The 22,268-nt window shown below is 34.2% G+C and overlaps 1 protein-coding gene across 1 annotated transcript in view; it reads right to left on the bottom strand.

Annotated features, from left to right (window-relative positions):
* The window catches only part of LOC149806285 (uncharacterized), a 478,750-nt gene that overhangs the window by 438,803 nt on the left and 17,679 nt on the right, over positions 1-22,268 (bottom strand). The window contains exons 5-6 of the mRNA XM_089935589.1: positions 11,805-11,948; positions 8,860-9,018 (exon numbers count right to left, since the gene is read on the bottom strand). Coding sequence (XP_089791715.1) covers positions 8,860-9,018; positions 11,805-11,948 — 303 coding nt within the window. The remainder of the gene's footprint in view (positions 1-8,859; positions 9,019-11,804; positions 11,949-22,268) is intronic.

Genomic DNA, 22,268 nt, shown 5'->3' with positions numbered 1-22,268 from the left:
ACCCAAGTTTATTTTCAAGGAAGAAAAATAATGTTTCTAATTTACGCATTGATTGATTTTTTCAAAATGTGTCAGTTTTATTGTAACAGACTAACTAGTCACAAAAATATCTCCCCTAAATGTGCTTCTGATGGGTGTCACAGAATAAGGCAAGAAAAAGTTTGGTTTTCCATTAAACATTGACAATGTACATTTGACTTTGTCAACACATACAGCGTTAGCTAGAGTAGTGTTTTTATTACCTTGACATATAGTTACTGAATAAGACTACATCTCACTGTAGGTTGTTCATAGCGTGATGCCCATGTTTCTCGACATGCACAGGTACTTTACCCTTGGGTCTTGAACGTCTTGGTTTTTCTTATATAGTATAAATAGTAAGGTTTACTACAAGCGGTACATCATCGCTTGGATCTTGTCATAGAGTGTCGGTTTGGAACCACAAACTACAGCCATAGGGGTATGGGACAACTGTTAAAATAATTTTGGTTCCCTTGTATATTTATGCTTTTCAGTGTGTTCATGACATACTTATTTTATTATTATTGTAAATTTGATAAAGCATCGATAGATACAATAACCACGTTAGAATTTATTCCTTTTCACGAGTAGGACTCGGAGTAGAAAGTCACACATAGAGTGCGGGTTTTGATGTATTTTTGTTTGTTTGCATAAACCATTAGGGACATTGATATAATGAATTGGACTATAGGCATTTGTTGAGTGGATATTTAGTCATTTCATATACATGTAGTAGAGTATTTTGAGTATTTTGTGTGATAGCGTATTTCCTATTATATGCTACTAGTTTCATCTATTTGTAGCTGAAACTGGTGGACGGGGATGTGTAGGTGAACCAGACCAAATCTGGTGGGAGGTGTAGTTGCGCCAGACTGAAGCTGGTGGGAGGTGTTGTTGCACCAGACTGAAACTGGTGGGAAGTGTTGTTGCGCCAGACTGAAACTGGTGGAGTGTGTAGTTGAACCAGACTGAAGCTGGTGGAGGGTGCAGTTGAGTCAGACTGAAACTGGTGGAGGGTGAAGTTGAGCCAGCATGAATCTGGGAAGTTGAGCCAAAATGGAACTGTGATATTTTGTAGAGTTTTTTCATTCAAAGTGGGAAGTTGAACCAAAGTGCACCCGGCGTGGGTCAGAACTATGTTATTTTGTTTTGTTTCATTTTATATAGCATATCGGTTATATGAACCGTCATCATCATTATCATTGGTAATTTCAACACTGTGTTGTCATCATCTCAACCCTCATCAACATCACTATATTTCTTTCTTTTGTGAATGTGTGTAGCGTGTGTGCGAGAGTCAGGTATTGCATAGATTGTTTCATTTATTATTTTTGTGCCATTATCTCATCGTTCAATACACAAGTCTCATCATTCACACACATTGTGTTTGAATTATTCATTTATTCCAAAGCCCACTCGGTTTCAATTCTGTATTAACATTAACACTTCTTGAATTCAAAATATTACAACAAATGAAGAAAAATGTAGTTGATCCAAAGTTATGGAATGCTCAACAGTTATGGTACTGGTATGATAATCAACATATTTGTTCCTCTACCCTGTGCTGCTTTGCATTGCTTTAGAACAACAATTTACCAGTCATTATGTACATATATTTCCAGGCAAAACAAAGAAAAGAATGCTATACAGTTCTGAAACAAAATGAGTTTAATAACATAAATAATAAAAAAACAATACTATAGACTATCAAGGCCCGATACACTGAAAATAAGAAAATAAACTGAAATAGTGCACATTATAGACAGCTAAATATGGTAATTAATTAATTAATTAATTAATAATGACTTTGCTAATGGCTGGTATCAAATATGTAGAATGACACCACGATCAAAGACCCAATAGGAATTATTTATGGTAGTAGGATTATTTGACAACAAAATATATCATATTTCATTATGACCAGAAGAGTCTTCACTTGACAGCCAGTTGAGACTTCATTATGAGCTGGACAGTCTTCACTTACAGACTATGAGATTTCATTATGAGCTTGACAGTCTTCACTTACAGACTATGAGATTTCATTATGAGCTTGACAGTCTTCACTTACAGACTATGAGATTTTATTATGAGCTTGACAGTCTTCACTTACAGACTATGAGATTTCATTATGAGCTGGACAGTCTTCACTTATAGACAAAGTGCACCCGGCGTGGGTCAGAACTATGTTACTTTGTTTTGTTTCATTTTATATAGCATATCGGTTATATGAATCGTCATCATCATTATCATTGGTAATTTCAACACTGTGTTGTCATCATCTCAACCCTCATCAACATCACTATATTTCTTTCTTTTGTGAATGTGTGTAGCGTGTGTGCGAGAGTCAGGTATTGCATAGATTGTTTCATTTATTATTTTTGTGCCATTATCTCATCGTTCAATACACAAGTCTCATCATTCACACACATTGTGTTTGAATTATTCATTTATTCCAAAGCCCACTCGGTTTCAATTCTGTATTAACATTAACACTTCTTGAATTCAAAATATTACAACAAATGAAGAAAAATGTAGTTGATCCAAAGTTATGGAATGCTCAACAGTTATGGTACTGGTATGATAATCAACATATTTGTTCCTCTACCCTGTGCTGCTTTGCATTGCTTTAGAACAACAATTTACCAGTCATTATGTACATATATTTCCAGGCAAAACAAAGAAAAGAATGCTATACAGTTCTGAAACAAAATGAGTTTAATAACATAAATAATAAAAAAACAATACTATAGACTATCAAGGCCCGATACATTGAAAATAAGAAAATAAACTGAAATAGTGCACATTATAGACAGCTAAATATGGTAATTAATTAATTAATTAATTAATAATGACTTTGCTAATGGCTGGTATCAAATATGTAGAATGACACCACGATCAAAGACCCAATAGGAATTATTTATGGTTGTAGGATTATTTGACAACAAAATATATCATATTTCATTATGACCAGAAGAGTCTTCACTTGACAGCCAGTTGAGACTTCATTATGAGCTGGACAGTCTTCACTTACAGACTATGAGATTTCATTATGAGCTTGACAGTCTTCACTTACAGACTATGAGATTTCATTATGAGCTTGACAGTCTTCACTTACAGACTATGAGATTTTATTATGAGCTTGACAGTCTTCACTTACAGACTATGAGATTTCATTATGAGCTGGACAGTCTTCACTTATAGACAAAGTGCACCCGGCGTGGGTCAGAACTATGTTACTTTGTTTTGTTTCATTTTATATAGCATATCGGTTATATGAACCGTCATCATCATTATCATTGGTAATTTCAACACTGTGTTGTCATCATCTCAACCCTCATCAACATCACTATATTTCTTTCTTTTGTGAATGTGTGTAGCGTGTGTGCGAGAGTCAGGTATTGCATAGATTGTTTCATTTATTATTTTTGTGCCATTATCTCATCGTTCAATACACAAGTCTCATCATTCACACACAATGTGTTTGAATTATTCATTTATTCCAAAGCCCACTCAGTTTCAATTCTGTATTAACATTAACACTTCTTGAATTCAAAATATTACAACAAATGAAGAAAAATGTAGTTGATCCAAAGTTATGGAATGCTCAACAGTCATGGTACTGGTATGATAATCAACATATTTGTTCCTCTACCCTGTGGTGCTTTGCATTGCTTTAGAATAACAATTTACCAGTTATTATGTACATATATTTCCAGGCAAAACAAAGAAAAGAATGCTATACAGTTCTGAAACAAAATGAATTTAATAACATAAACAATAAAAAAACAATACTATGGACTATCAAGGCCCGACACACTGAAAATAAGAAAATAAACTGAAATAGTGCACATTATAGACAGCTAAATATGGTAATTAATTAATTAATTAATAATGACTTTGCTAATGGCTGATATCAAATATGTAGAATGACACCACGATCAAAGACCCAATAGGAATTATTTACGGTAGTAGGATTATTTGACAACAAAATATATCATATTTCATTATGACCAGAAGAGTCTTCACTTAACAGCCAGCTGAGACTTCATTATGAGCTGGACAGTCTTCACTTACAGACTATGAGATTTCGTGATGAGCTTGACAGTCTTCACTTACAGACTATGAGATTTCATTATGAGCTGGACAGTCTTCACTTACTGACTATGAGATTTCATTATGAGCTGGACAGTCTTCACTTATAGACTATGAGATTTCGTGATGAGCTTGACAGTCTTCACTTACAGACTATGAGATTTCATAGCTGGACAGTCTTCACTTACAGACTATGAGATTTCATTATGAGTTGGACAGTCTTCACTTACAGACTATGAGATTTTATTATGAGCTTGACAGTCTTCACTTACAGACTATGAGATTTCATTATGAGCTGGACAGTCTTCACTTACAGACTATGAGATTTTATTATGAGCTTGACAGTCTTCACTTACAGACTATGAGATTTCATTATGAGCTTGACAGTCTTCACTTACAGACTATGAAATTTCATTATAAGCTGGACAGTCTTCACTTACAGACTGAGATTTCGCCATGAGCTGCACAGTCTTCACTTTTAAACTATGAGATTTCATCATGAGCTGGACAGTCTTCACTTACAGACTGAGATTTCGTTATGAGCTTGACAGTCTTCACTTACAGACTATGAAATTTCATTATAAGCTTGACAGTCTTCACTTACAGACTGAGATTTCATTATGAGCTGGACAGTCTTCACTTACAGACTGAGATTTCGTCATGAGCTGGGCAGTCTTCACGTTTAGACTACGAGATTTTGTCACAAGCTGGACAGTCTTCACTTACAGACTATGAGATTTTGTTATGAACTGGACAGTCTTCACTAACAGACTATGAGATTTCATTATGAGCAGGACAGTCTTCACTTACAGGACATCACTGTGTTAATGAACATATGAGATTTCATGTTTTGACATAATTGTGTTAATGAACAGACTGAGATTTCATGTGTTTGACATCACTGTGTTAATAAACAGACTATGAGATTTCATGTGTTTGACATCACTGTGTTAATGAACAGACTATAAGGTTTCATGCATTTGACATCACTATGTTAATTAACAGACTATAAGATTTCATGTATTTGACATCACTGTGTTGATGAACAGAGTATAAGATTTCATGTATTTGACATCACTGTGTTAATTAAGTGACTATGAGATTTTGTGTATTTATCATCACTGTGTTAATGAACAGACTATGAGATTTCATGTATTTGACATCACTGTGTTAATGAGCCTCACTTGACAATCTCCAGCATTGTATTAGATTAGCATCACTTTCCTCTGCAGTTATTTGTTACACTTAACATCCTGAAGGAGACTGTCACAGTTCATTTTATCCACCACCATCCCAAGCAACTGCTCTATTTTTCATTCTTGTCCAGTTTTTAGTCACAGTGAACATGGACTGACTCATTCATCATCTTTGGCATATATTGTCAAGCATTTTAACATAGTGGACAAGGGCTGACTGATTCATAACCATTAGCACATATTGTCAAGCATTTTAACACAATGAACAAGGGATGACTCATTCATCATCTTTGGCATATACTGTCAAGCATTTTAACACAAACAAAACAAGGGCTGACTCATTCATCATCTTCAGCATATATTGTCAAGCATTTTAACACAATGAACAAGGGCTAACTCATCATCTTTGGCATATACTGTCAAGCATTTTAACACAATGAATATGGGATGATTCATTCATCATCTTTGGCATATACTGTCCAACATTTTAACACAATGCACAAGGGCTGACTCATTCATCATCTTTGGCATATATTGTAAAGCATTTTGATACAGTGGACAAGGATTAACTCATTCATAACCATTGGCATATATTGTCAAGCATGTTAAAATAGAAACATCTGTTTTCATTCCTTAAGTAATAATCCATCATTTTCAGTCAACATTAAAAAACATGATAATTTAACTAAAATTAATAATGTTAATAACAGTAATAACAATAATAATTATAATGGATTGTTCATAGATAATTTGTTATCCATTTTTCCCATTGAACTTCAGTTAAAGGGAATTTTCTGTCATGATGCCATGTCCTACCCAGTACTGTTGTCCAACATCTCTGGACTCTCAACTCACATATATCAGTACATTCTGCTTTTTAAACTGCTGGCTCTACCTTGTGCTTGGTACTTGCCATTATCTGTGGTCATCTGGTTCCAAGAGACCCTCATCTCAACAAGAGGATACTCTCTTCTTCCAGAGTGCCCAAGTTATATATAATCACCTGACCCACTTGTTAAGTAATACACATTATATCTTATTTGCATCAATCTGGTTACACCAGTCCGTCAACTCCAGTTTGGGGAAATGCCTTTGGCTTCTTAACCAGTTGCACTCAATTGTATTCACTCGTAATTTTACCTATGCTATTGAGCTTTCACAGTGGGTCCAACATTTACTTGCAACACATAAGACTTACAAGTTCAGTGTGACATGTTACACTTGAACACAGCAAGTCAGTCCTTTGGGCAAGGAGTTATAATGTGCTATGACAGCCTCTGTGAAAATGTATACATATAATTATTATAAATATAGCAAGCAATATCAGAATAATAGATTCTAGAGCTGCTCTATATATATATATATATATATATATATATATATATATATATATATATATATATATATATACACACACACACATTATACTAGAAATATGATACAGACTATGGCACATTTAATGACCTTATTAGTGAACACAAAATATAGAAAACTTAATGCATGCATCATGCTTTTGCCTTTTGTGTATTACATGTAATTGTCTTTTACAATAATTCCTCAAACAATTATACAATGCTCAGTGACTGCAACATATAGGTATTATAGAAAGGTATCCTTGTTTCATATCCTGGTCAATATACTGGTCCACTGGTATGGAACAACATTCCCAGTGACATAAGGCAGGCTCCTAGCATTTCACCTTTTCACAATCAATGTCTTAAATGGATGAAATCTTTAGAAAATTGAACAGTTCTAGTACAAAAAATACCGCCTGCTTTTCTGTAATTTTACATCATTTTCATAGCTGAATACTTCAATGCAGGATTATATTTTATGTTTTATATATATGTTTACGTTTTCACTGATGCCTGTGAATGTGTTCCAGGCTTGATACTTTGAATTTTAAAATTACTTAATTATTTAGTGTCAAGCCAGACTCTTCACATCATGTTGTATATACTGTATATATTGTACATAACAGATAGAAGGCCTCAAGGTAGATTAGTTCTGTAACTAATTGAGTTACCTTCTCTAAATAAAGTCTTTATTATTATTATTGTTCTGATAGCAATTAATCATACTTGATGAGACTAAACCTCTTGTGAGAGATACATGCTTGTCCTACTTCAAGCTACTGACAACATACACACCAAGACGTTTCTCACCGCTCCAGTGGCCTTGTGGTTAGAGCGTCCGCCTCGGATGCAGGAGGTCGTGGGTTTGATCCCCGGCCAAGTCACACCACAAACTTACAAAAATGGTACTAACAGCTGCCTCGCTTGGCACTCAGCATTAAAAGGTTAGTGTTGGGACTGGTTGACCTGGTGTCAGGATAATGTGACTGGGTGGGACATCATGCTACCTGTCTGCAGAATGATGCCCCAGTGCTAGACATCACTATAAACTGCCACACTGCAGACATCATAGCAATATGACCGAATAATTGTTAAAGCTACATTAAAAATCCAAATCGCAGACACACACACACACGTTTTTCATCAGTAACATTCTCAGTAGGTTTATCTCCAATTTTCAGGCTGAAATCTTTTTTTATCTGTCTGTGACAGCTTTATTCTACAGAGCATGCATCACATTTTGCAAATCTCTAGAAAAGCAGCACATTTTATGCAGACAAATTAACTAAAATGCATTTTTAACGAGTTTTAATTATGCAAAACAATTTATTTTAAGCATTTAGTCCAAAGTTGTCAGTATATTATTCAGGCTACAGATGTTCATTGCAGCAAGAAATGAAATTACTTCATCCTTGTGAGAACTCTCACTTAAACAAAGCCATATCATCGAATGCACCCAGAATGGATCTTGATCACTAAGACGTATGACACATTGAATACTGTATGATAACTATCTTTGTGATTAAGATTCAATGGGGTAACACAAGTTTTCATAAAATACCCCAATGAATTTCAAAAACTGCAATTAGTTCCAAACCAGAAAATTAAAGATGAAACTATAACATCAGCACATTTCTTTGGAATGAAGAGGCCAGTCCTAGCTACATCAGTAGATTTTATACAATTTAGCTGGATTAATTCACAAGCATGAAATGAATGGTATACAGAAATATATGTATGCCACTATAATATAATTTGCATGCTACAAAACAACTGTTATAAAGACATCAATGTGAGTGATTGGTGAAAAACAGTAGCCAATCCCAATATTCTCCTTGTTTTTCAGCCCAATCGTAAATGCAAATCAGTTGTGATAAAGAAGTTTCAAGTTTAACTTGTATATAAAAATATTACAGCACTTACAAAAGCTGCTCTCTTCAAATGTATGAATAATTTCGATTTCTTTTTTATTTCCTCAAAGTAACAATCACACAATGAAAAAGATATTGAAGCATTTAATATTTTATAAAATACCTATCAATGAATATGTCTCAAGGAAATTGTTTGCATTATTATAAGACATGTCAAGGGATGAAACCAGACTACCACATTAGTTTTATTTAGAAGATACATTAAAAACATACCTCATTAAGTTTTGAAAAACTGATCTATTTATTTGTGTTAATTATTCATACCTTTGCACTGTTGCTGGTCTTTTGCTCCTTCATTATCAACTGTGCTGTAGCCAGGGGGACATGTAACACAAGATCTGGAATCATTCCAATAACTGTCCACTGGACATGGTGTACAAGGAGGGAGTCCATTAATAGATGTAAATCCAACTGGACAGAGCTCTGAAACATATATAAATCAATTAAACTAAAGTCACTCAAAAGACCTAACGCTCCTTTCCCACAAATCTGCAGCATGTCACAAAAAGTATGTTTCTTCCTCTTTCTGTGTTTTTGTTTCTTGCTGGATATCAAAATGTATTTCTCAGCTGCACCAAAAGAATACAAAAGTTATTTTAAACACCTTACAATATTCCTGAATTTAAATATTCAAAACTATCAGTATTAAAACCATACAAGTCTAGGTGAACTTAGAATCAGATGTCATGGATAAAATAGACTGATCATGTATCACACATGAAATATGTCTAAAATCCATAAATACTCTTTCCCAGAATTATGTTTAAAATCCATTAACATATGATATTGCTGATCTCAAGATCACACTAATATTTTTTACAACCCAAAATTAATTTTATGGGAATCGAAGCAAGATCCTCATTTCATTTCTTGTGACAGTGATGATCCTGACAAAGATGTGTAGTCCAAGCTTGATGGCTACTACCCCAAACAAATGGCCGCCAATCCAAAATTAAATTATTCGAATATAATGCAGTTGAAACTGATGTCATAAAAAGGATGTATGACGTCCCTTTTTTCAAAAAATGCAATGAAGAATAATTGTATTTCTACACGAATAAATCTCACAGCTCATGACAAGCGTAAAAGTCAGATAATAACAAGTGATTACATAGCTTGTCTCTATGAAGTTTTTCGTAGACCCCAGTAGCAATTCTAAACATTACTTATAATGCAGAAATATAATACTGACTGGTGCAACCTTGACCTATGAAATTTTGTCCTGTCACTGGACATAAAAGACAAAACAATCCACAAAACATTCATTTTCTGTGATGTCATAACAGATGTATGATAATGAGCTGATAAAAAAGGAATTAATCTTTTGTTATTTTTGTCCAAATTGTTGTTCCTAAAATCTTCAAAAGTTATTACCCAACTGTACTTTTTCCACAGTATAATCTGGAAAAGGATGGAATACCATGGAAAAACATGGAAAACCCTGGAAAACAGTGGAAAAATGATTTTTTTGCAGAATTTATCAGTGTATAATGATGTTATACACCAAACATGTATGTATGTATGTATGCATGCATGCATGCATGTATATATGTATGTATGTATGTATGTATGTATGTATGTATGTGTGTGTGTGTGTCTATCTGTCTGTCTGTCTGTCTGTACAATCTATCAGCACAATAATGGCAACTAGTAAAAAGTTATAAAATTTTAGATATAAAGAATTACACAAAAGCTTTGGAAGAAAAACCGTTATAAATAAATGTAAACAGGATACACTACACGATTAAGATCAAAGGTAACCATATAAGAGTTCTGTCAAATGTATAGAAAATAAAAGAAAAATGTAAAAATATAAAATCTTTAAATATAGCATCACATTTAATAATAACAGTGATTTATTTTTTGAGGGTACAAGACATTAACTAAATCTGTAGGTAATCTCACGGTCCCTCCGAGGTACACAGCATATGTATTACCTAACAAATCCTGGATTTTCTCAGTAGGAACATCATAATAAAGTCTCTTAACTGAGTGCATATCAAAACAAACTTCTGTCTAACATGGTGAAAGTTAATAAACTTGACAAGAATGTGTACATTGGGAGGTTATTCACTCTGCCTAAGTTTCACTTTCCAGTAGGTATTCATGAGTCAGGTATATGTATCCTATAGGCGATGGATACAATACCACCTCAACTCTGTGATTTGTGCTTGTTTGTTCACTGTCCATTCCAAATATTATGATAAGTATATAAAACATTCCAATTTATATGATATCTGAAGTCTGTTGTAAGTGATGGACAAAGACTTTGACCCAAAACATGAACCAAATAATTTCCTGAATAAAATTCTTGACCTCAGGGCTGCTTCAGGAGAAAAAGAGGTCCTCAGAAAAGGAGAGTAAGTGATAATGTTAATTTCTAAACTCTAGATGAATTTGTGAAGGGGTTATGGAAAATCTCAATAAAAACATGAACCAAAAATGTTTCCCCATTATAATTTCTAACTCCATGACCCCGTCCAGAAAGCAGGATGCAGGGTTCAAGGAGTGGGATTTATTCCAAACCTTAGGCGAATTACACAAAGGGGTAACTGACACATTTTCTAAACAATCTTAACGAAAGATATTTACAAACACCTCCCATCTTACCCACACACACAATACAGATAACCCAAATGCTAGAGTCCTCTGTCTCAACGTTATCAAAATTAAATAGTTTACAAGGGGCCCCAAGTGGCCGAGTGGTCTAAAGCGTTCTTCGTTACGGATCACTGCCATCTCACCTCTGTCTGCGTGGGTTCGAGTCTCGGATTCGGCTAATGTGGGTATGTGAGAAAGCTTGCCAGTAGCTTCTCGTGGGTCGGTGGTTCTTTCCCGGGTTCTTCCTCCACCATTAATACTGGCCGCCATGTATAGCCAATCGCGTGCTGAAAAATGGCGTTAAACCCAACAACAAAATAGTTTACAAACAAAATTTATTCAAATTCTATGGTAACAGCTAAATTTTTTAATCACTTGTATTTTGTCATGGCACAGCTTTGCCATACATCTTGTCCATTGCTTATTTTTTTATATCTTTGATGCAGTGTCCACTATTGGCTTTCCTGGACAAAGGAGTTTAATTATTTACAGTTGTCAACCCTGAGGGTTACTAAAACACATACAAGTTGTCAGCCCTGATGGTAACTAAACACATACAAGTTTGCTAAACATCAATTCCTCTTAAACTGTTTTCCTACTGGACTTACTTTGACAATAAGTCTTTTGTAGTGCAGGTGTATAACCATCTGGACAATTTTTGCAAGCTGTCTGTCCGTATGTCTCTTGATATGTACCAATGGGGCAGGATACACAGCTGTTCTGTCCATAGTAATTGCCTGGGGCACAGGGTACTGAAATAAAGATAGGCATATCAATCAACAGAAACAGCTAAGATCTTCAAGAAAATTCATACTTAAATTCGTAGTCTAGGTTCCAACAATTGGGTTTTATAACATTTTTTCCAACCTGCAACAGTGTCTTCTTGAGAAATCTTGCTCTTAATCATTTTATAATGTTAATCATTTTTATCTGGTTCAAGTGTTCAGTTTTCACTGTACAAACCTTGTGAAAACTTTCAATGTGGAATCTGTGAAATTTCTGTGAAAATCACAGAAATGTCCTTGTTCACCAAAATTATGGTATTTCACCAAATTTTAGTGAGATTTTCCAAACATTTCTGAAAGTATCAGTGAGATTTGTGATTGAAATTTCATTGAGAATTTGCCAAATTTTTGAAAATATTGAGATTTTGTGATTGTAATATCACTGAAATTTCAATGAAAAATTATCAATCAGAAACAGTTCTTTATTGATATAAAAAAACAAACCTTTTTCCCATATTAATATAATTTATTTTTTGTTTCATGTATATTTTGAATGATTTCAGCAAAACTATATATTTCCCTTTTCTGACAGCTCTAATTTTATTCATTTTGGGAACAATAACTTCTTTCCACATCTTTCCTTGCTATTTTTCCCTTGTTTGACTTGAATTGGATTTACTGCCCTTAGACAACATGATTGTTTTCTTTTTATAAGCAGAATTCTGCTTTTCTCATGAACTAATTTTGATTTTTCTTGATAAGGACCATTTTTTTATATAGTATCTGAAAGTGTTTAAAAAAAATATAGTATGTCTAATTCCATTCTGCAATGCTTCTCATAATAGTATTTGTTCCATCCATTATTTAGCAGACGTTCACTGTAAAGAGCCCTCTCACTGGACAAAAGTGTGTACTTACCCAATGAATCTGAATGTAATGGAAACCTATGGAAATGAGCATAATTGCTTGCCAAACATGGCATTTTGAATTTTTCAGCCAGACCCAAGTTTGAATAACGGTTTGAAAAATGTGTGGACATGAAAACTGCTTGAATGCAAAGTCACTTGGAATGCAATTGGTCAATCTGTAAGAAAAAAGAACGCCTGGGCTAGCATTTTGTGTTTTTTGCCATAAAGACTGGAACTACTATTACCAAGTCTTCAAATAGCAGCTAATGTGTTAAATGTTAAGTTATATAACTCCAAACTTATTCACTTCCAGAATTTAAGGAGGGACAATGTATAGATCACTCGTGGAGAAGTGAAGATATTATTGCCACATACTCATGTCCATCAAAGTTTGTCATATCTCAGCTGAGTTTTCATGGCCCACTAGTAAAATCATCCTTCAATGTCATGAGTGATATATTATTGTTTATATTATGAAAATATTCTATGTAGCATTGTCTCCTAGGTTATTTTTGCTAATATTGTAGCAGGATGTACAATTAAAAATTTTTAAATAGAAGGATATATAGCTCCAAGCCCCTTATCAGCAATGCTGATGGTCTAGGTGGATAATATACAAAAAATAAAATGTGAGGAATAACAATTTAATAACAGATCTAAATAATCAAACAACACAAGTAAATTTCCTCAATTTCTCCACTCGGTTGACCTATTTAATCTGCCAATGTCATCATCTGATGTGCAAGGTAACTGTTTCCACCTGTCCCTGCTACTTTACTCATCTGTATTATTTCCTTTTCCCTGACTGGTACTCCAGTTTCCCTTCCATCCCTTGACTATGTCCTTCACCCTTCCACTTCATCCACTTCCGTTCCCCAGTCTGCCTTTAAACTTCTGCCTCCGCTATTCTATCCTGTCCCATGACCTCTATCACAACTTCTCCTTACTTCATCACCTTTGGGTGGCACTTGGTCCAATTCAAATGACTCCAAAACAGTACTGAAAGTTTCTCTGTAAATAATAAGAGATGTATAGTCTAGTCTCCCTTTCGACCTAGACAATCTCACACCCTCACACAACCTTTCATCAGCATAATGGTCATTAAAATCATTAGGTCATGTATGCACTCACATCGAAAAATTCCATACATGCTTGTACAAAAAAATAAGGGTAATAATACAACAACAGTATTAATAACTCCTGATACATACATACATACATCAGCAACTTCCATGACATGAATACACATTTTTTTTTCTCAATATAGTAACTGATGCATTCTTTACCTTACAAGTCATGAGAGGTACACAATGTTCAAATACGAATATGCAGATACTTCATGATATGTTCACAAGGCCAACATATCTAACTCTGTATAATTCACAACTATGTATTCAAATTCAAAATTAAAACAATAAGTTCTAACATAACTCATTAATAAATGTACTAATTCAATACTAGGTACACAGCAGCAAATTACACAATTAATTCCAATCACAGGCTAACAATCTTTGTAATTCAATCTTGTATACTACTAATTTCTCTACAGAACATTATGGTAGGTAAATAACTCAGATACATAGGTGAGATTAACTCTAATAAAGGTAACTTCTACATACCAACATTATTCTAGTAATCAATTTCTACATACTACATATAAACTTGCAACTCCCAGTTAGTAATGTTCAACAAATTTGTGCAAAGAATTCTTACCTTTAAGAAGCCTTTCAGTGTCTGAATTCCTGCTCTGCCTTTTACAAATGCTGTGCATTCGGAGTACGCCTATTAGAATTCACTCCCTAACTTACTAGACCTCTGCATTGGTCAAAATCCTGGCGAGTACTGAAGTGATTGTAAAATGACCTGTTGAATAAGGGTCTGCTTCAGCTAAATTTGGCATCATCTCACTTGTATACCTTCTCTTTTTCATATTATAGAAATATTTTGAAACCCTTTCCCCATCTTCAATCCATTTTGCCCTAGATCTTACTCTAGCCCCTCCCATCTTTCTGGCATGAATTTTCCAGTAATTTGCTCTTTATCCTTTCTAATTCATGCAGATTATTTTTATTGTTTTTATTTTATTTTATTAAATAGTAATCTCATTTGCAATTTTTTGAGCTTTTTGTGTTTAACTACTTGTATCTTTTATATAAAGCATAAGAAATAGTTTTGCCTGTTATTTCTAAAAAAAACATTTTAAACAATTGGTCATTAATGGAGGATCTAACTACAGATGCTGTAGATGGTTCAAAGTTATAATTTGATGTGTGAGACACATATTTGTTCTGGAACTCTTGAACAGAGTCCTTAACATGTGCTATGTTATCCAATTCTTTCAACTGAGAATTCTTCAATTTCCAAAACATTGTGTGTTTTTCTGGGGTTTTTTAAAAGAAAGAGTTAGTTGGGCAAGAGAATGGTCTGTTCTATAACCTGGTTCTACAGAGACATCATTTGCCATTGTAAAAAGAATTTCTGGAACTTCGAAGAAAACCTTGCCTGCTTCATGGGGTTATTCTTTCTCCAAGTGCATCTTTTTGAATCCAAATTTCTTTCTCACCAGATATCAGTCAGATCATAATTAGCACAAATATCAATTACTGCATCTCTTGCTTTAGGGTTATTTTGTCAGATGTAATTATATTTACAGTATCAAGAGCTTGATTCATAACTAGATCAAAGGCCCCTCCAATAATTATATGCTGAGTTTTAAGTCCCCTATATCCTGCCTTCTTCTGTGTAGAAATCTGATGTATCAACATTAAGACATAAATGTTTATAATTGTGTACCTGTAATTTTGAATTGAACTATCTAAAACTATCTTGTTGCCATTTACATATACTTTTACTCTGTTATATGGTAAACTGAAAGTTATTGTTCCATAAAATAGATACTCCTCTTGAATTGGATGCAAAATAATTGAAGATACATTCGTGATCCCAAATTGATCTAATATATGTCTCACATCATTTAATAAAATGTGTATCTTGGAAGGGATATATTAAGTATTCCTTCTTATTTTGGTAATTCAAAACATCCCTTATTCTGACTGGGTTCCCCAACCTGGCAATTCATAAAGGCAATTCTCAATGAGACATCCACTGTCTTTATTATAAAGTTCTTGATAAATGACATTTATCAGTATACTACTTCTTGAATTTGGAAAGACACTCTTATCCAAAACTGGAATAGTGAGCATTTTATTTGGTAGTCTTAGGTTACATGTAAGTCAGTATTGTCAGTAAGAGATATAGAAAAGAAAAGACAGAAAAGTAAACATAGTGTCAGGTGATGTCTGAATCAAAGGTAATAAAAACTGCCAAAGATCATTCAACACTATTGAAAGAACAGAGCTAAATGCTGTATAAATGTTTTAAAAATAGTAAAGTCATATCAGTAATTCATTAAAAACTTTTTTATGTGATTGTTGTGATTGCTGTCTTGCTGCAAAAATGGATAATATACTTTTCTAGTCTTGAGAACTTTGTCCTATAGAAATTACTTTTATTTAAAATATCTTTTGCAACCAAAATGATCTGGCCTGTGTAGTCTGCTTCACTGCTGATTGTTTGATATTAGTGAAGAAGTTGTTGCTTTTGGCTTACCAATGGATAACCCCACCCCACCCCCAACATATACCCTATCAAATCCTAATTTGGATGTATTAAGACCAGTTTTCATTCTACATGGTCCACATCATAGAAGTGGATTTTATATGGTCTCTGATCCAGCAGTAAGCCTTTATATGATTTGAAATTAGACAAAAAACAGTCTGATTTTCTAACTATCTGTAATACTGAAGCTAGAACTCAACATACACTGGCTAATTATTCTTAAAAATAGTCATGTTGGAGACATCGGTACAGTTTTTAAGGGTTAACAAGAGTTATCTCCTTGGCAAGATAGAATGATGGATTAGTAGTAAATAAGTTATTTTACAAAAAATTTAACGAAGTTTAATATCAAACATACGATAAACCATGGCAGAAAGAAACACTTCCATATATGGAGTTTTAAAAATGATGATTATTATTTGTAAAAACGTTTACCCAGATTGACAGATTTTACTTGGAAATGTGCTCATTTAATTTTTGAGCGTTATTCTCCTATCCAAACTCTTGAGTTTTTTTCCATTATTCATTTTTCCAAATATTCTTTCATCAAAAATTTGCAGATTCTACAGATACATGCAGTTTTACTTTTTCCATAAAGTCATATTTTGCTTTTGTTATATCAACCTATATCACATAGTTTGAGCCCATTAAAGTCTTCTTTCTTGAAATGATTATCAATCTCTTCCTTCAGGGAATAAGCTGACAGATTACAGGTCTGTCTACTGATTCAGAAAAATGGCCCATGCAATGTGTGATGTTTATATCCTTGACAGAGACCTTCATTCCTTGTTTGCTTTTGAATAGTCAATCACTTTCTATTCACATGTGTTAAATGATTCCCTCACATCCTTATCTTCTAGTTCATAGATAATCAGGCTGTTCTTCCTCAAATATCTTTCCTGTTCCTCCACCAGTTTTCTTAATGGATCATTACAAGTCTGCATCTGAGCAATCAGTTCATTCTTAATTGTTTGTTCAGCCTACAAACAATTGAATTTTTGTTTCAGGTTGTTATTCTCACACTGAAGCTCCATTAACTCTCCTCTCACTGTCTACACTTCCACAATCACTTTTTGTATTTTGTTACAGGTATCATCATTGACTTTGGACACTTAACTGTTACAGATCTGATTATTCTTCTTTAAAATGGTTTAGATCATACATAAATAAAAGGTCTCAACAAGTAACCATTGGCTCATGAACCCATGCTATTCATAGCGGGGTCCCTCAAGGATGTCTTAGGCCATCTCCTCTTTCCTAATTATGTATATAATCTTCCATTCAATAATGAATATACAATATGCTCTTCAGAAGAACTGACTCAGACTCTATCAAAGTTGGGCACAACATAGCTGATGGTAATAAATAAAGGTAAAACAAAATCTATGATTTTGGGGACATCACAAACACTACATACATTAGGAACCAAACTTATCTCCTGCAATAAATAATTGTCAGCTAGAAAATGTCAAACAAGAAAAACTTGTATGTGTGTCTCTAGATAATAATTTACAATAATTTACAATGGGATGACCAAATCTTATAAGCATCAGAAAGGGGCACTATGCATTATTCTACATCAGTTGCTCATTCATCATAAGCATTGTTTAAATAACTAAAATGGTTTACAATATACAAAAGGGTTTGTTTTCCCAAGGTAGCTCTTGTACATAAATAAATGTCTACATGGAACTGCACCTGACAAGCTTCATGATTTTTTCAGTCCTTATTCAGCATTTTACCAGTTGAGATCAATGACACATGGAAACCTTTGTACACCAAAACTGAGAAGAGAGCAAAAAACTTCCAATACTCCGGTAAAGTTCTGTGGAACAAGATTCCACAGCACATAATTTCTGCAGAAAACATTAAAGTATTTAAGAGATATTTTGTATATGTATGTGTTACTAATATATTATAGTAAAATTTAGTATATGTATAATACTAAAGTCATCTTAAAATACATAGTAGTCACTACAGTAAAACATGTTACGAGAGACCACCCCTTCTGCCAACAAAAAATGGTCTCTTAAGACAGGTGGTCTCTCATAGCAGGTTTGTACAAAAAGAACGGTTTCCAAGGTCCAGTTTCAGAACAATTTCAAGAAAAATAACCACAATCACTGTACATATATTCTACTCTTTATCAATAGTTCTTACTAAAATATTGAATGAATTCATCTTAAAAACAAAATTATATAGCAATAAAGATATTCTTCTATCACTAAACATGAAATCACTTTTACATTTGAAAATCAAATATATTACCATATAAAATCGTTTCTGATTTACTCCTTTTCCTTTCATAACAACCTAAATTTGTTTTACAGATGTTTAAACTGCTTTTTTTGTGAGTGATCTTCTCTTTTTCACCTCTTTAAGTTTCAAGAATTATTTTCTACAGCCTTAAAATTTGCCTCTTTTGAAATTGAAGTTCGTCTATTGTTATTAAGGTTCTATGTGTTAACATTATTAGCGCTCAGTTGTAATATCGAATATAAAGCCGGTTTGGACTGGGCATTGGGAAAATTTGAACAATTTATACATATCAGACAATTAATGAAATAAAACGAAATAATTATAAACTCATCCAGAAACAGAAAAATTTACTCAGAGACAAAAGTGAATGTCTTCATTCAAAGAAGACATACAGGGATTAACTCTATAAACAAAGTGTGTAACCCGGTTGCATAAACTTGAATAGATAACTTTGACTGGGATGTCATCAATTAACATCGGGGGGAAAAAAAACCAACAAACATCACAAATCTTGAACACTATCAATCAAATACCACAAACAATTCTCTATTGCCAGTTTAACAGACAATGACCATATTCACACCCCCAATACGGATTAACTCTAAAGACAATACACGCGACCGTTGTGACAACTTCGGCACTACAATGGCAATTTGTTACACGGTATTAGCCTGGTTTACAAACTGTAACATTTATCAATGGTAGCCACAATCCATTTTTTTTTAAATTTTTGTTTTTGTGTTTGTTTTTGATCAGAACAATCATTACTAATCAAGTGGTCGTTGTAACAAACGATTATTTATAGGTCAGTGGTGTCCATGTTTTCACGAATCGGTCGTTCATAGGGATTCTGGGTCCTACTCCACGGTAAGGCCAGGAAGCATTCTAAGTGCGTGAATAAGTAGTCTGGTTTCCCTGCTTCGCATGCTCCCTGCATTGCTCTCCTTAATACGAATAGAGGAGAACAGTGCAGGGAGAATATGAAGCAGGGAACCAGACTAGGGAATAATCTACATGTACTGGTCTGGTTTACAACAAAATCTATAAAACACTATAAGCATACCTAAAGGAATTCAGATATCAGGAGCCAGCCTATTTTTTCTTTCTTTTTTAAGTACGGTATGAGCGGTTGTTGTTACAGGGATTAAATAAAAGTTGGTGTAGTTTATCCTTATTTTTGCAATGCAGTCGTTCATAGCTGTGTCAAAATGCATATTTTGCCTCGACTTCACAGCTGCTTGTTGCATTCAGCAGGTGGTTGCTTACAACAGAGCATTTATATAGCAAAATCAATCCATGCATTAAGATTGTGGTCGGAAATGACAGTTGGTTGCTCACAGCAGATGTCGGTCACAACAGTTTTTATTGTATTATCTTTTGTATGATGCAAATTGTTATACTTGTCTGCATAAAAAGGCCTCAAAACAGAATACTCCTGGACAAAATGAGTTGCCCACTGTAAATGGAGTATTATTACCCATCATTATTATACTGTTGACTTTTCCAGCTTGGTGGGAGGAGGATGGCTCCATGACTATCATTATTGTACTACTGGCTTTTCCAGCTTGGTGGGAGGCTGATGGCCCCATGACTATCATTATTGTACTACTGGCTTTTCCAGCTTCATGGGAGGATGATGGCCCCATGACTATCATTACTGTAATACTGGCTTTCCTGCTTGGTGGGAGGTTGACGGCCCCATGACTATCATTATTGTACTACTGGCTTTTCCAGCTTGGTGGGAGGCTGATGGCCCCATGACTATCATTACTGTACTACTGGCTTTTCCAGCTTGGTGGGAGATTGATGGCCCCATGACTATCATTATTGTACTTCTGGCTTTTCCAGCTTAGTGGGAGGCTGATGGCCCCATGACTATCGTTATTGTCCTACAGGCTTTTCCAGCTTGGTGGGAGGTTGATGGCCCCATGACTATCATTACTGTACTACTGGCTTTTCCAGCTTGGTGAGAGGCTGGTGGCCCCATGACTAGCAATCAGAGCAAGCTTTTCATCATCTGCCAGCTCAATGCTCTACTGAAGACTATGATAGCCTGACAAATTTTTGGAGTGATAGAACCAGGCCTAATGAGTAGATCTTTTCAATGAATGGAGGAAGGATCAAGAGGTGATGAGCAATACTGCCAGAAGGTGGCTTTCATGACATGGTTTTCTTAGAAAGGTTTAAGATGCAGCAACAGCTCAAACCTCATAGGCTTTGATTCTCATGAAAGAGACATCTCTCTCAGTGAGAGATGGATATATGCTTTTAAGGCAGCAGGGGCCAGTTCCATTAAGTGGTCCCTGCCAAATTTTTTAACTTAAGTCTATGGTGTGACTTTTTCAGCTCTTATTGTTTACTAATTAAAGATATGGATATATTTGTGAACTTGGTGTTTCTGGCTTGTGTTGTTCTTGAAATTAATGTCAGGCATGTACACCTTCCACAGTTACTCTGCAGTATGTAGATAGTGAAATACCAATAATTGGCTGGGAAGAAGAGTTAGCCTCCCAAAGCAGTAAACATGTGGGAGTCAGATGATCATGTTTATATCACACACACAGAGTATGGCTTTGATCAGACCAATGATTTTATTCCCAGAATAAAAATTTTAAAAAGTGTTTACTTCTTAACCCAAGTAGTTCCATCATGACCCTGACAACAACCAATCATTTTAAAATAAAATAGAACTTTGTTTACTAATTCTGAACCCAGGGCAGAATTTAGATCAACACCTGTTGTTTATAACTAACAGTCAAGTATCATAGAATTTTCTGAAAAAGTATCATCTATAGTAAATAAATTTACATTACAATAGCATGTAAGAAATTTTTTTTTTAAAACTAACAAACAAACAATTTAAACATATATATATATATATATATATATATATATATATATATATATATATATATATATATATATATATTTTAAATCAAATATACATAACAAAATGCAGACAGAAGGATGATGTTAGACAGGTACAATGCCATGCCATAAACTCTCAAAATTTTATGGTCAGAATGGTCACAAGCAAATGCTGATAGAAGAATACTGTTAGGTACAATACTATGCCAAAAACTCTTAAAGTCTCATGGTCGGAATGATTAAAAGTAAATGCTGAAAGAAGAATGCTGTTAGACAGGTACAATGCCATACCATAAAATCAAAGTCATATGGTCAGAATGGACACAAGCAAATGTTGACAGAAGAATGCTATTAGACAGGTACAATACCATGCCATAAACTCTCAAAGTCTTATGGTCAGAATGGTCACAAGCAAATGCTGACAGAAGGATGATGTTAGACAGGTACAATGACATGCCATCAACTCTAAAAGTCTTATGGTCAGAATGATCAAAAGTAAATGCTGAAAGAACAATGCTGTTAGGTACAATGCCATGCCATAAACTCTCAAAGTCTTACAGTCAGAATGGTCAGAAGCAAATGCTGACAGAAGAATGATGTTAGACAGGTACAATGCCACGACATAAACTCTCAAAGTCTTATAGGCAGGTGAGCTTAAAACTCAAAAGTCTCCATGTCAGGATGATTTCTCTCA

Source organism: Sinohyriopsis cumingii, chromosome 2 (genome assembly GCF_028554795.1).
Source record: "Sinohyriopsis cumingii isolate HCF-2022 chromosome 2, ASM2855479v2, whole genome shotgun sequence".
NCBI classification, from domain to species: domain Eukaryota; kingdom Metazoa; phylum Mollusca; class Bivalvia; order Unionida; family Unionidae; genus Sinohyriopsis; species Sinohyriopsis cumingii.
This window is presented reverse-complemented; position numbering and strand designations above follow the sequence as displayed.